General features: G+C 42.1%; 1 protein-coding gene and 1 pseudogene across 1 annotated transcript; both read right to left on the bottom strand.

The window, feature by feature from the left end:
• Window positions 1-175: 175 nt before the first annotated feature.
• LOC127294310 (mRNA-decapping enzyme-like protein) lies at window positions 176-3,491 on the bottom strand. The gene is made up of 8 exons (XM_051324094.2): window positions 3,194-3,491; window positions 3,052-3,092; window positions 2,918-2,967; window positions 2,068-2,212; window positions 1,438-1,494; window positions 1,246-1,366; window positions 600-1,049; window positions 176-508 (listed from the first exon to the last, which is right to left on the bottom strand). Exons 1-8 carry the CDS (start codon window positions 3,380-3,382, stop codon window positions 455-457), a joined length of 1,107 nt encoding a protein of 368 aa, XP_051180054.1. The 5' UTR covers window positions 3,383-3,491; the 3' UTR covers window positions 176-454.
• A 2,285-nt stretch (window positions 3,492-5,776) lies between these two features.
• On the bottom strand, window positions 5,777-8,502 carry LOC127347338 (probable calcium-binding protein CML24; annotated as a pseudogene).
• Window positions 8,503-16,516: the final 8,014 nt, after the last annotated feature.

Raw genomic sequence — 16,516 nt, 5'->3', positions numbered from 1 at the left:
CAGATACATTGGTTCATGAAGGTACTCTGTGTTGCTTCAGCAACGAATATCTATCTGTACAAGTGAGATTCGCTGAACAGCTCACCGACACATTGTTGGGAGGCCACGCTTCATGTTGTAAAGGAAAGATACTTCAGAATCTGATGCTCATGTAATTACTCGGTATTACCAGACATTTGCAAATACTGATTTTGAGGTCATTGCCAATCAGCGCAACACACGAAATGGTGGTGCTGTAACATCCTTACAAGCTCTGTATTTTTCTCAATTACACAAAAGTATTGACACTGCCAATAGTTGTTCAGAAACAAGACCATAAATGCTATCCATTGCTAGTATAAAGAATCTACAATAACACATCACCACAAAGCTATACAGAAGTTTTCAGGACCCAGAATACAAAACTCACAAAGAACAGAAGCAATCGTGCAACAAGGCAGCCTAGGAAGCAAGTCTACATATGTGCATTCTGCAACTCCCGGTAAACGAAATCAATGAATTCGTCACTCTGTTGGAAACAAGATGAATCGGTTACAAACATATTAATAATGTATGTCATGAAAGGCACTGCAGATTGTGATTTTCGATATGAAACATACCTGAACAAGTCTCAGAAGGGCGTCCTTAACTTTATCCCGCGAAATCATGGGACCTTCATTGTGTGCAGGGGCAAAGGAAGGAGGCGGTGCAGGTGGTGGAAAAGGTTGGAGTAGCGGGGTGCCATGCCCATACTGAGGGTATTGAGCAGATACTGAAGTTGGATGAAGAGGCGGTGCGGTGGGCATCATTGAGGAAACTGCCGGCACTAATGATGCAGAAGACGACGAGGGAGGTGCAAAGAATGCCGGTGTTAAAAGATTTGTGGAATGGCCAGCATGGGTGTCCTGGAGGGGCAGTGGTGGAGCTGATGAACCCCCTAAAGGAGGGGGTATTTGATGCACCGGAGCAGCAGAATGAATAGTCATGTGGGAAGATGCAGTGCTCTCGGTGGATGGATGAGCTCTTCCGACCATTGGCGCACTTGATAAACCCCCGATACTTGCAGCGCCCTGTATATTTGTATAGAAGAAAATTTTCAGTATAGAACCAATATGCAACCACAGCCTTTGAGGTCAGATCCAGAGAAGTGATTATTTATTTTATTATAGGTAACAGTCCAAGGCATCATAAATACTATTTGGTGAGCAGTATGAAAAGCAGAAAATTATTTAGAAGGATCTCGAAGAAAATTTGAAGAAAACGTACACTAAAGTAATTGGCAAGTGATTCATCAGGAGTATCAGAGATAAGCGTAGATGCTGGCGGAGGTTCAAGGGGACCATCTATTGCAGCAGATGTAGGAACAGCCTCCAATTCCTCGAACTCGCTGTGGCACATTAGAAGAATTCAGCATGAGTCAATGAAAACATCTCCCATGTATAGTCAAGGGGAAAATACCTTATGGCGGAAGGGACTTTTGCTTTTGGAGGCACTCTGGCATAAGCATTCAGTATCCTGCAAAGATAAATGGAAATAACACAACTTAAGGAAAGACGTCCATAAATTATCACAAGGAATTTAATCCGGTATGCTAAGATATAATAGTAAAAGAACTCTAAAGATAGTTGGCCCCTTAATAATACAACAAAGTTCAGACTATATAAATTATTGCTTTCAATTAAGCAAAAGAATCAATCATGATTTGCAGAGATAGGATGATTTCTTAAAAAACAATATGCAATACTTTCTAGCCACTGATGGAAACAGCCGTCCCTGACATCTACAAGACCGAATCCATTCTTTTTCGAAATCGATTTCGAAAAAGAACTAGTGTTATCATCAGTGCCCTCAACAAATGCAATCTGTTGTATGGGACACAATATTTTGGTTAGCCTGTTATTGATAATTCTATCTTTCAGGACATGCAGTTCTAGCTCGCATTCAATTTACAAAAGCATATAAGATCAGATAGTTTACTTCCTTTACAATTTTAATATGCCTCGAGTAACATGCATATGATTTTCAATAAACGCCCCAGCCAGTGAAAGGAGGCATCTAAAGAGAGAACAGGATACATAAAAGCCTTACCTTCCAAAAAGATTTGCTACAGCATCGCAGTCCTGTTGATTGTAAAACCAAATACCATTTACTTCTTGTGCAGCATTACGGTACAACAAATATGGAGGCTGAAGTTCGTATTCAAAATCACTTAATAAATCCTCCACGAGATTATCTGATAAGAAGAAGAGATTGAATGCTTCATAAGGCAATGAAACAACTTTGGCAATCAGAAACCGTGAATGAACACAATTTGACTGTTAGTCCTAACAAATTTATGTTATTTAGATGCAAAGAATGCATTTTTTCAACTGTAAGTCAGAAATAACAAATAAAATACAAAATTGCAAAAGGATCTGCTAGCCAGAGTTTTATGTAGTATCCACCTTCCCACCCACAGTGGCTTACATGAACATCTATCGTTTTGCGACAGTTCACACAATTTATATACAGCTCCTAACCTACAAAAACGCTAACTGCATTATTGTCTGGAACTCTGGATAGAATAACTCAAGTCCCCAAATAAATCCATGGATTTAAAATTGTTACTGCAGCCAATGCCAGACCACTAAACAGCTACCCTGAGATCCCGAGAACTCTAACATTGGCTGATCGGATAATCATACAAAGCATAGAGCTGACTGAAGCTAGGTTTATTTCAGGTGAAAGATGCCTGAAAAAGAAGGCTGGGACACCATTAGTAGATCACTAACATGGCTTAACCAAGACAGGGTTTGGAACTGTGTAGGGTTACTTGAGTGGCCAGACAGCAAACTGGAATAGTTTTACTACTTCGAAATAGCATAAGGCTAATCTTGCTAATGATCTATATCATGTAGGAGAGTTCAGAGTCGAGCAGGTGGATGACAGATTGACATACCGGTGTTCCGCCTGTTCATGACGATAAACTGGAACCTCGGCTGCGTGTTCCTACAACAACAGAAACAATTCAGATCCCCTCCGCAGCCTGGCACAAGAGCAAAAGCTCCCCGCTATCTATCAGCCGTCGCTCACCTCTTGACGACGAACAGCGACCCCTCCACGTCCTTGCGGCTCTGCGCGACACAAAGCAAGCAAATCGGATCGGATCAGGTTTCCGGTGAATCACGGCAAGGGGCAGGAGCGAGGAACGCGTAAGGAGAGGGAGGTTTGTTACCCATTGGTTGAGGTCGATGTTGAAGTCGTAGAGGGTGACGTGGGCGGCGGTGATGAGGATGTCCTCGACGGCGGGGTCGAGGCGCTGCAGGACGGTGAGGTTGAGCAGGCGCGTGCCCTCGGCGTCCATGGCCAGGTTCGGGGTCACCTTCCCGCCGTTGGACGGCGGCGGCATGGGCGGCGGCGGCATGGGCGGCGGTGGATCTGAGGGGAGCTGCGGGCGCTCAGGCTGCAGCTAGCAGTAGGGGAGCTTGGGAGACTGGAGCAGGGGGAGAGGGGACAGTAAAATTTCGCCGCATTCACAGTAGACAGCACAGTCCTAGTGTTGTACGATGTACACCTCGGATGGGACGTGGATGGGCCGGTAGAGTAGAGGGACAGGGCCCGTGGGTTGGGTACAGAGGCCCATGCTGTGGTGCGTGGTATATGACAGTAATTATGGTGTGGGCCGAGGCAACGTGGTATATGACATAATCTTATGGTGACCAGCTACAGTTTTCTCTGGGACACTCTTCACAATGTATCCTCTATGTTTCGTGTTAACCTCTTGGTTTTGCATTTTCTTCATTTTTTTGTTTGTCCCCAACTTCTAATGGAGGCACATGAAACACATCTACTTCGCATTTCTCACCCTCATTATGTTGTGGCCAACATACATGATCTGACGATTCCTTGCTCCTCTAATATTCTTTAGCATTTGTACTCTTCGCTCGCCAAAGAAAGCATCCTTGTGCCGCAAGAGTGTGGCCTTGTCGTGGTCGATCAAGAGGTGGCTGGAGACGGTCACGGCAGTGGAGGCGTCGATCACATCGACGAGGCTGTCGGTCCAGGACTCCAGCGGGAAGCGGAGTAGATGACGCTCGTGCTGACATGTTGTCGCCTTCCGACATTTGGCAGTCTGTCACCTGCCGCCATGCAGACATGCCTACAGTTGCGTATGGTGATGCGTCGCTCTGGCGGTCGCCGCGGCCGTCCACTGTCATGACCGAGCTTACTTTACGTCGAGCACCTGCTTGGGTCAGACCATCATGTTGCGGTCGAAGACGATCATAGCTAGCAAGACAGAAATCAAAACGATAGTGGTGGCAAGTCCATTTTTTTATTTCGCTAATGCGGTGTGCTTGCGCTGGTACTCATCTTGATTGCTTTCTATGTATTACCAATTGTTGTCTCCTAATTGATCGTAATTGATCGTGATGATCAGTCATTTCTTGATTGTAGCGATTTCACGATGAATACTTTAGTTCCTTATTTGGCAGTATGGTGTTAGGGCATGTACAATGGTAGGGAAAGCACATGTTTCTTTAGCAGTCAACATCATCTAGAGAAGGTGCTAAATATTAGAGGTACAATGCATTATATTTTATTGTTATCCTTTATAATAAATGAGAATTGATTATTTTTCGAAGAAAATTGTGTGGCTACGGAAAGACAAGTCGTGCAACAGGGAAAATAATATTCTCTTATTTCATAAGAGATCACTCCTTAGCTAAGGGAAGTCGGACTTCTCTTCCTTCCTTCTCTCTCCTACAAGTAAGCAAAAAATCCGACGTGGCAAGCTTAAGGGAAGGCTGACATCATCCCGTTGTACATGCCCTTAATGCTCTTGCGTTGATTTTAGAAAGTGATTGTTGATTTTGGAAAGTGTTTGATTGTATATTGCACGGATGGCTAGATATCAAGCGGGAGCTGATTAGACGGCCTAGATTGTCCTGATGTTTGAGTTTGCTATGCACATTACGTGGGTAAAAATGACAAATTTAACTCTACCGTTAGAGTTTGCACAAAAAGAACCTGACATAAACATGGCTACGGCCCAAGATGAAACAATTACGAGTGCATCATCCGCTTCCCTTCGGCTACTCATGTTACCAATCATCATAAGATGCTAATTTCGGCCACATGGTGGTAAAATTCGTCTCCCATCCCTCTCCACGCTACTGCATTTCCACCCCATTTGCATTTGTTTAAAAAAAATTACACGTTCCCATTTTCTCTAGTTACCACGAAAAATAACATCTAGTTAATGGACTGATGTCTAAAGTGCAGATTGATGATCACTCTTTCATCCGTCCTTCCAGCAATCGCAACTCCTCGAACATCGCGCATGGGCTACGTTCCTTCGATGCTGGTGTCAGCCAATCACTTGCATAGGGTTGTTTTGTCATTCCCCGCACACCCCTACCGTTAATGTACCGAGCTGATGGCATACCAGTCGTGATGCAGGTGTTTTGCAGCCTCTCGTGATCCTCCTCGGACAAGTAAACATGAAAACATCACCCGGCTAGCAGCAGGTACATATGCATGAACTCGTTGTAGCCACACACATGCACATCAATATGCATCTAACATGTGGTTCGATTGGCATGCAGGGGTGTCGTACTCCTAATCATCCTTATCTTGGTCCTGCACAACCTCTGCACACAAATAACTTCAAGATCATACAGTATTATATTTATTTTTGTGAAGAAAGATCATACTCAATTTAGTTTGCTGAGTGTATGGATGTATGTGTGGGATCCCATTAATTAATTGATTCATACGCGAACAATGGATATGCTTCAAGTGCCCCAGATGGTGTTCCCTACATCATGAACTTGAACTCGCCGAAGACGACGTTGTTGCCGTCACGGTCGACGTTGCAGATCATCTTGCACACTATGGCATGGTTGCTGCCCTGGAGAGTCCTAGCTTCTTGAGCACCTCTTGCAACTCGGCGGTAGAAATGAACCTACCACCATATGTCCATGTCGAACACCTTGAATGTCTCCCTCATCTCCTCCTCATCCCATCGCCAATGGCCGCATTGCCGTCCTCGGTCAGGTCATCCAGCGCATCTTCAAGGGCGTGGTGGAGGAATGCGGAGTCCTCGAACCGGAGACCTCCATGCCCTCGTGGACGTACACACCCATGGTGGTGGTTAGCCCAGTGTGGCCCGCGATGAGACCGAGCGAGTTGAGCGCTTGCGCCAGCTTGTCCATCGTGATCTCTCTGTCGTTGTTGTTGTCAAACAGATCAAACACACGCCGGAGACGGACTGTGTTCATGTAGCAGTTGCAGAGTTGGAACAATGACGTAGCGGCACCAGCACCAACATCGCTACCGCACGTGGGGAGCGACAGGTTTACAGCCGTCGCGACGCTCTGCTCCGTGATTGAGGTGATGTATGCACGGTAGCTCTTTAAAAGTATAAGTATATGAGGAAACCATCCGTGATTGAGGTGATGTATCTGCTGCCGAATACATGTTTTTTTTTTTTTGAATAAGGTGATATTTTTTAGGCAAAATAAGAAAATACTTGATTTGATTGACGTGATACTTTTTGATGAAAAGAAGGAAATTTAGGGATATTAATTTATTTGCTGATGATAGCCTTCCAAATTTAGGAAAGATTGATTGGAAATATATCAGTAGCTTTCCTTTTACTCAGGATTTCCCACCTTCAAATATCGGCAAAGATATCCGATGGTGGGCGTGAATCAAATGTTAAGTGGAGATGTTGAACGGTCATGAATTCTTCAATGTTTGATGTCAAAGTGCACACCATCCCCAACTCCAATATAATAGTAAAGATTCAAATATCGGCAAAGATATCCGATGGTGGGCGTGAATCAAATGTTAAGTGGAGATGTTGAACGGTCATGAATTCTTCAATGTTTGATGTCAAAGTGCACACCATCCCCAACTCCAATATAATAGTAAAGATAAAGATACATTTAGTTGACATTTTTCATCTCTAAAAAAATGATATTAGGTGAAGAAAAAATATAATTGACATTAGCCGAGAGTCGACACCACCAGTATTCATGAGGGCAATTCTCATAGGCCTACGGCCTTGATAGAATTGTTTGTTCATTCCTCATCCCTCCCAATAGCCTCCCATGTAACTCGGTCCACAACCTAGCTAATGTGGTTGGAGCCTGGCTAACTCCCGAGAAGAGAACTAGTAAGAACTAAGCCAAAGGTCTGTGTTATGAACCAGTTTCGTGAAGATGAGGAGCCTCTGAAGATCACAGCTACTGACGGGGACATTAGAAGCAAACGTGTTAATGTTGGTAAGGGATGTAGAAGGCTTTAGTGGTGTTTTGGTCATAGTGTTGGTGTTCTTTTCAGTTGTAATGTGTTATGCATGTTAGAACACCTTTGTAGTTTGGTGGCGAGGTTTGGTGAAAACATGAATAATTTCAACTCTGTAAATGTGGTTTCGGAAATGGAACCGGGGCTATGCCTTTTCCTCTAAAAAAATGTAAGTGGGTCTAGCGCAATAGTAAAAATTAGATGAAGCATGGCGACTGTAACACCAATTTCTTCCACAATTTTGCCTCTGCAATGAGGAAGAAAATCCTCGATAAAAAATTGAGGAACGAATCTGGAGACTGGAGTGAGGATCAAGGTTTGCTATCTGATCACATCAACCTGGCCTCGACTATGATAGGTAAAGTCACTCTATGCTATTTTTTCTTTAAAAAATAATATTGGAGTCCTTATGGAGAAGAATTAACTGGCGAGGTTCTTGCAGCGATCAAGGTTGGAACAATACCATCATTTTTCTTATTCCTAAAGTGGATGGCCCTAAAAACGTAACTCAATTTCGTTCGACAAGTCTTTGCAATGTTCGATATAAAGTTATTTCCAAAATCTTTGTGAAGAGGCTGAAAACAATTTTACCTAAGATCATGTCTCCCACCTAGAGTGCCTTTGTTCCTGGACGATTAATTACTCACAAATTCTTGGTTGCATATGAATCCTACCATGCAATAGATGCGACAAATGGTAGCTCCAAATTTTAATACTTTACTGAGGTCTTTAAGTATAAAAATTACTCATATTGTCATTCATTTCATGCTCCATCTAGCTACATCTATGCCTATTTTGCGTACTTGCGATGTTTATTCACTTTCATATGAGCTTTGCACATTTAGTAGTTTTAGTATGATTTCAATATTTTTCCTTTGTCTTTTACATGTGTCTAGGTGTTATGGACAACTATAGATAAATCAAGGCAAAATTGTTAAGAGAGAGAAATATGGAAGAGCTACAGGCACCAGACTTAGTCATTTGAGGAGTGGAAAAAGTGATATTTTTCATCATCTCAAAATAAATATTTAAGACCATGGTGTTGTATCTCTCGTCCATACGAGTACAACGAGCCCAAGAACATTCAAATCGGAGTTACTATGAGGAAATAGCGGCCAAAACACGAAAGATCACAAAAGGTATAGCGACCATCAGCACGACCGTATCTGATCGTACTGTCTGCCCATACCACGGGACTATGCCTCTCCAGACACGTTTTTTCACAGAATCCATTCCCGTTTGTTTCTAGACCCTTTTTAGGTCATAGACAACATGGGAGGGGCTATTGGAGACCCCCTAGACCTATATAAAAAGGGGAGGAGCCAAGTGAAAAAAGGGCCATCACCATATATCTCCACGGCGGAGCCCTGCTGCCTTGCAAACTCCATAGCCGCCACCTCTACAAGATCTCTGATACATCTCCGACGTATCGATAGTTTCTTATGTTCCATGCCACATTATTGATGATATCTACATGTTTTATGCATACTTTATGTCATATTTATGTATTTTCCGGCACTAACCTATTAACGAGATGCCGAAGAGCCGATTCTTTGTTTTCTGCTGTTTTTGGTTTCAGAAATCCTTAGTAAGGAAATATTCTCGGAATTGGACGAAATCAACGCCCAGAGGCCTATTTTCACACGAAGCTTCCAGAAGACCGAAGATGATACGAAGTGGGGCCACGAGGTGGCCAGACACCAGGGCGGCGCGGCCTGGGCCTTGGCCGCGCCGACCTAGCGTGTGGGGCCCTCGTGTGGCCCCCTGACCTATCTCCTCCGCCTACTTATAGCTTTCGTCGCGAAACCCCCAGTACCGAGAGCCACGATACGGAAAACCTTCCAGAGACGCCGCCGCCGCCAATCCCATCTCGGGGGATTCAGGAGATCGCCTCCGGCACCCTGCCGGAGAGGGGAATCATCTCCCGGAGGACTCTACACCGCCATGGTCGCCTCCGGAGTGATGAGTGAGTAGTTCACCCCTGGACTATGGGTCCATAGCAGTAGCTAGATGGTCGTCTTCTCCTAATTATGCTTCATTGTCGGGTCTTGTGAGCTGCCTAACATGATCAAGATCATCTATCTGTAATGTTATATGTTGTGTTTGTTGGGATCCGATGGATAGAGAATACTATGCTATGTTGATTATCAATTTATTACCTATGTGTTGTTTATGATCTTGCATGCTCTCCGTTATTAGTAGAGGCTCTGGCCAAGTTTTTACTCTTAACTCCAAGAGGGAGTATTTATGCTCGATAGTGGGTTCATGCCTCCATTAAATGCAGGACGATGTGAGAAAGTTCTAAGGTTGTGGATGTCTTTGTTGCCACTAGGGATAAAACATCGATGCTATGTCCGAGGATGTAGTTATTGATTACATTACGCACCATACTTAATGCAATTGTCTGTTGTTTTCAACTTAATACTGGAAGGGGTTCGGATGATAACCTGAAGGTGGACTTTTTAGGCATAGATGCATGCTGGATAGCGGTCTATGTACTTTGTCGTAATGCCCAATTAAATCTCACAATATTCATCATATCATGTATGTGCATTGTCATGCCCTCTTTATTTGTCAATTGCCCAACTGTAATTTGTTCACCCAACATGCTATTTATATTATGGGAGAGACACCTCTAGTGAACAGTGGATCCCGGTCCATTCTTAACATCGAATACAATCTACTGCAATACTTGTTCTACTGTTTTCTGCAAACAATCATCATCCACACTATACATCTAATCCTTTGTTACAGCAAGCCGGTGAGATTGACAACCTCACTGTTTCGTTGGGGCAAAGTACTTTGGTTGTGTTGTGCAGGTTCCACGTTGGCGCCGGAATCCCTGGTGTTGCGCCGCACTACATCTCGCCGCCATCAACCTTCAACGTGCTTCTTGGCTCCTACTGGTTCGATAAACCTTGGTTTCTTACTGAGGGTGCCGTTGTACGCATCACACCTTCCTCTTGGGGTTCCCAACGGACGCGTGCTGTACGCGTATCAAGCAGATTTTCTGGCGCCGTTGCCGGGGATCTGAAGAAAAGTTACACCACAAAGATCTTTAACTCCCACGTCAACTACACGCCAGAAACAGATTTTCTGGCGCCGTTGCCGGGGAGATCAAGACACGCTGCAAGGGGAGTCTCCACTTCCAATCTCTTTACTTTGTTTTTGTCTTGCTTTATTTTATTTACCACTTTGTTTGCTTACTAAATCAAAATACAACAAAAAAATAGTTGCTAGCTTTACTTTATTTACTGTCTTGTTTGCTATATCAAAAACACACAAAAATTAGTTACTTGCATTTACTTTATCTAGTTTGCTTTATTTACTATTGCTAAAATGGGTACTCCTGAAAATACTAAGTTGTGTGACTTCACAACCACAAATAATAATGATTTCTTATGCACACCTATTGCTCCACCTGCTACCACAGCAGAATTCTTTGAAATTAAACCTGCTTTACTGAATCTTATTATGCGAGAGCAATTTTCTGGTGTTAGTTCTGATGATGCTGCTGCCCATCTCAATAACTTTGTTGAATTATGTGAAATGCAAAAGTATAAGGATGTAGATGGTGACATTATAAAATTAAAATTGTTTCCTTTCTCATTAAGAGGAAGAGCTAAAGATTGGTTGCTATCTCTACCTAAGAATAGTATTGATTCATGGACTAAATGCAAGGATGCTTTTATTGGTAGATATTATCCCCCTGCTAAAATTATATATTTGAGGAGTAGCATAATGAATTTTAAACAATTGGATAATGAGCATGTTGCCCAAGCATGGGAAAGAATGAAATCTTTGGTTAAAAATTGCCCAACCCATGGACTGACTACTTGGATGATCATCCAAACCTTTTATGCAGGACTGAATTTTTCTTCACGGAACCTATTGGATTCAGCTGCTGGAGGTACCTTTATGTCCATTACTCTTGGCGAAGCAACAAAGCTTCTTGATAATATGATGATTAATTACTCTGAATGGCACATGGAAAGAGCTCCACAAGGTAAGAAGGTAAATTCTGTCGAAGAAACCTCTTCCTTGAGTGATAAGATTGATGCTATTATGTCTATGCTTGTGAATGGTAGGACTAATGTTGATCCTAATAATGTTCCGTTAGCTTCATTGGTTGCTCAATAAGAACATGTTGATGTAAACTACATTAAAAATAATAATTTCAACAACAATGCTTATCGGAACAATTCTAGTAACAACTATAGGCCATATCCTTATAATAATTGCAACGGCTATGGTAATTCTTATGGGAATTCTTACAACAATAATAGGAACACACCCCCTGGAGTTGAAGCTATGCTTAAAGAATTTATTAGTACACAAACTGCTTTTAACAAATCTGTTGAAGAAAAGCTTGGGAAAATTGACATATTACAAATGCTCTCATAAAAGCTAGAGAAGAGAAATTAAATCGCGAAACTTCTATTCCTAGGAAGCTAGAGGATGGTTGGGAGCCCATCATTAAGATGAAGGTCAATGACTTTGATTGTAATGCTTTATGTGATCTTGGTGCAAGTATTTCCGTTATGCCTAAGAAAATCTATAATATGCTTGACTTGCCACCATTGAAAAATTGTTATTTGGATGTTAATCTTGCTGATAATTCTACAAAGAAACCTTTGGGGAGAGTTGATAATGTTCGCATTACCGTTAACAATAACCTTGTCCCCGTTGATTTTGTTGTCTTGAATATTGAATGCAATGCATCTTGTCCCATTATATTGGGAAGACCTTTTCTTCGAACTGTTGGTGCTATCATTGATATGAAGGAAGATAATATTAGATATCAATTTCCTCTCAATAAAGGTATGGACCACTTCCCTAGAAAGAGAATGAAGTTACCTTTTGATTCTATCATTAGAACAAATTATGATGTTGATGCTTCGTCTCTTGATAATACTTGATACACACTTTCTGCGCCTAGCTGAAAGGCGTTAAAGAAAAACGCTTATGGGAGACAACCCATGTTTTTACTTCTGCACTTTTATTTTATATTTGAGTCTTGGAAGTTGTTACTACTGTAGCAACCTCTCCTTATCTTAGTTTTGTGCATTGTTGTGCCAAGTAAAGTCGTTGATAGTAAGGTTCATACTAGATTTGGATTACTGCGCAGAAACAGATTTCTTTGCTGTCACGAATCTGGGCCTAATTCTCTGTAGGTAACTCAGAAAATTATGCCAATTTACGTGAATGATCCACAGATATGTACGCAACTTTCATTCAATTTGAGCATTTTCATTTGAGCAAGTCTGGTGCCTCAATAAAATTCGTCTTTACGAACTGTTCTGTTTTGACAGATTCTGCCTTTTATTTCGCATTGCCTGTTTTGCTATGCTTGATGGATTTTTCGATTCCATTAACTTTCAGTAGCTTTGTGCAATGTCCAGAAGTGTTAAGAATGATTATGTCACCTCTGAACATGTGAATTTTGATTGTGCACTAACCCTCTAATGAGTTGTTTTGAGTTTGGTGTGGAGGAAGTTTTCAAGGATCAAGACAGGGAGATGATACAACATGATCAAGGAGAGTGAAAGCTCTAAGCTTGGGGATGCCCCGGTGGTTCAACCCTGCATATTTCAAGAAGACTCAAGCGTCTAAGCTTGGGGATGCCCCGGTGGTTCAACCCTGCATATTTCAAGAAGACTCAAGCGTCTAAGCTTGGGGATGCCCAAGGCATCCCCTTCTTCATCGATAACATTATCAGGTTCCTCTAGTGAAACTATATTTTTAATTCCATCACATCTTATGTACTTTGCTTGGAGCGTCGGTTTGTTTTTGTTTTTGTTTTGTTTGAATAAAATGGATCCTAGCATTCATTGTGTGGGAGAGAGACACGCTCCGCTGTTGCATATGGACAAATATGTCCTTAGGCTTTACTCATAATGTTCATGGCGAAGGTTGAATCTTCTTCGTTAAATTGTTATATGGTTGGAAACGAAAAAATGATACATGTAGTAATTGGTAAAATGTCTTGGATAATGTGATACTTGGAAATTGTTGTGCTCATGTTTAAGCTCTTGCATCATATACTTTGCACCTATTAATGAAGAAATACATAGAGCTTGCTAAAATTTGGTTTGCATAATTGGTCTCTCTAAGGTCTAGATAATTTCTAGTAAAGAGTTTGAACAACAAGGAAGACGGTGTAGAGTCTTATAATGTTTACAATATGTCTTTTATGTGAGTTTTGCTGCACCGATTCATCCTTGTGTTTGTTTCAAATAAACCTTGCTAGCCTAAGCCTTGTATCGAGAGGGAATACTTCTCATGCATCCAAATCCTTGAGCCAACCACTATGCCATTTGTGTCCACCATACCTACCTACTACATGGTATTTCTCCGCCATTCCAAAGTAAATTGCTTGAGTGCTACCTTTAAACAATTCAAAATTTATTACCTCTGATTTGTGTCAATGTTTTATAGCTCATGAGGGTATGTGGTGTTTATCTTTCAATCTTGTTGGGCAACTTTCACCAATGGACTAGTGGCTTCATCCGCTTATCCAATAATTTTGCAAAAAGAGCTGGCAATGGGATTCCCAGTCCCAAATTAATTAACAAAAAAAAAATAGACACTCCTCCATGGTATGTGATTGTTGGACGGCAACCGAAGGATTCGGTTAGCCATGGCTTGAGAAAACAAAGGTGGGGAGGAGTGATACGTCTCCGACGTATCGATAATTTCTTATGTTCCATGCCACATTATTGATGATATCTACATGTTTTATGCACACTTCATGTCATATTTGTGCATTTTCTGGAACTAACCTATTAACAAGATGCCGAAGTGCCAGTTGTTGTTTTCTGCTGTTTTTGGTTTCAGAAATCCTAGTAAGGAAATATTCTCGGAATTGGACGAAATCAACGCCCAGGGTCCTATTTTGCCACGAAGCTTCCAGAAGACCGAAGAGTCAACGGAGTGGGGCCACGAGGTGGCCAGGAGGGCAGGCGGCGCGGCCCCACCCTTGGCCGCGCCGCCCTGTCTCCTGGGCCCCTCGCGTCGCCCCCTGACCTACCCTTCCGCCTACTTAAAGCCTTCGTCGCGAAACCCCCAGTACCGAGAGCCACGATACGGAAAACCTTCCAGAGACGCCGCTGCCGCCAATCCCATCTCGGGGGATTCAGGAGATCGCCTCCGGCACCCTGCCGGAGAGGGGAATCATCTCCCGGAGGACTCTACGCCGCCATGGTCGCCTCCGGAGTGATGTGTGAGTAGTCTACCCCCGGACTATGGGTCCATAGCAGTAGCTAGATGGTTGTCTTCTCCTCATTGTGCTTAATTGTCGGGTCTTGTGAGCTGCCGAACATGATCAAGATCATCTATCTGTAATTCTATATGTTGTGTTTGTTGGGATCCGATGAATAGAGAATACTATGTTATGTTGATTATCAATTTATATATATGTGTTGTTTATGATCTTGCATGCTCTCCGTTATTAGTAGAGGCTCTGGCCAAGTTTTTACTCTTAACTCCAAGAGGGGGTATTTATGCTCGATAGTGGGTTCATGTCTCCGTGAATCTGGGGAAGTGACAGAAATCTCTAAGATTATGGATGTGCTATTGCCACTAGGGATAAAACATTGGTGCTATGTTCGAGGATGTAGTTACTGATTACATTACACGCAATACTTAATGCAATTGTCTATTGTTAGCAACTTAATACTGGAGGGGGTTCGGATGATAACCTGAAGGTGGACTTTTTAGGCATAGATGCATGCTGGATAGCGGTCTATGTACTTTGTCGTAATGCCCAATTAAATCTCACTATACTCATCATAATATGTATGTGCATGGTCATGCCCTCTTTATTTGTCAATTGCCCAACTGTAATTTGTTCACCCAACATGCTGTTTATCTTATGGGAGAGACACCTCTAGTGAACTGTGGACCCCGGTCCAATTCTCTATACTGAAATACAATCTACTGCAATACTGTTCTACTGTTTTCTGCAAACAATCATCTTCCACACTATACATCTAATCCTTTGTTACAGCAAGCCGGTGAGATTGACAACCTCGCTGTTTCGTTGGGGCAAAGTACTTGGTTTGTGTTGTGCAGGTTCCACGTTGGCGCCGGAATCCCTGGTGTTGCGCCGCACTACATCTCGCCGCCATCAACCTTCAACGTGCTTCTTGGCTCCTACTGGTTCGATTAAACCTTGGTTTCATACTGAGGGAAAACTTGCCGCTGTACGCATCACACCTTCCTCTTGGGGTTCCCAACGGTCGCGTCTTTCGTACGCGTATCAAGATCGTTTCTCGGTGCCGTTGCCGGGAGATCAAGACACGCTGCAAGCTTAGTCTCCACATCCCAATCTCTTTACTTTGTTTTTGTCTTGCTTAGTTTTATTTACTACTTTGTTTGCTGCACTAAATCAAAATACAAAAAAATTAGTTGCTAGTTTTACTTTATTTACTATCTTGTTTTCTATATCAAAAACACAAAAAAATTAGTTACTTGCATTTACTTTATCTAGTTTGCTTTATTTACTGTTGCTAAAATGGGTACTCCTAAAAATACTAAGTTGTGTGACTTCACAACCACAAATAATAATGATTTCTTATGCACACCTATTGCTCCACCTGCTACTACAGCAGAATTCTTTGAAATTAAACCAGCTTTACTGAATCTTGTTATGAGAGAGCAATTTTCTGGTGTTAGTTCTGATGATGCTGCTGCCCATCTCAATAATTTTGTTGAACTATGTGAAATGCAAAAGTATAAAGATGTAGATGGTGACATTATAAAATTAAAATTGTTCCCTTTCTCATTAAGAGGAAGAGCTAAATATTGGTTGCTATCTCTGCCTAAGAATAGTATTGATTCATGGACTAAATGCAAGGATGCTTTTATTGGTAGATATTATCCCCCTGCTAAAATTATATCTTTGAGGAGTATCATAATGAATTTTAAACAATTGGATACTGAGCATGTTGCACAAGCATGGGAAAGAATGAAATCTTTGGTTAAAAATTGCCCAACCCATGGACTGACTACTTGGATGATCATCCAAACCTTTTATGCAGGACTGAATTTTTCTTCGCGAAACCTATTGGATTCAGCTGCTGGAGGTACCTTTATGTCCATCACTCTTGGTGAAGCAACAAAGCTTCTTGATAATATGATGATCAATTACTCTGAATGGCACACGGAAAGAGCTCCACAAGGTAAGAAGGTAAATTCGTCAAGAAACCTCTTCCTTGAGTGATAAGATTGATGCTATTATGTCTAT

The sequence above is a fragment of the Lolium perenne genome, chromosome 4 (genome assembly GCF_019359855.2).
Source record: "Lolium perenne isolate Kyuss_39 chromosome 4, Kyuss_2.0, whole genome shotgun sequence".
Taxonomy (NCBI): Eukaryota; Viridiplantae; Streptophyta; class Magnoliopsida; order Poales; family Poaceae; genus Lolium; species Lolium perenne.
Note: the sequence above shows the minus strand (reverse complement) of the source record. Positions and strands in the feature narration are given on the sequence as shown.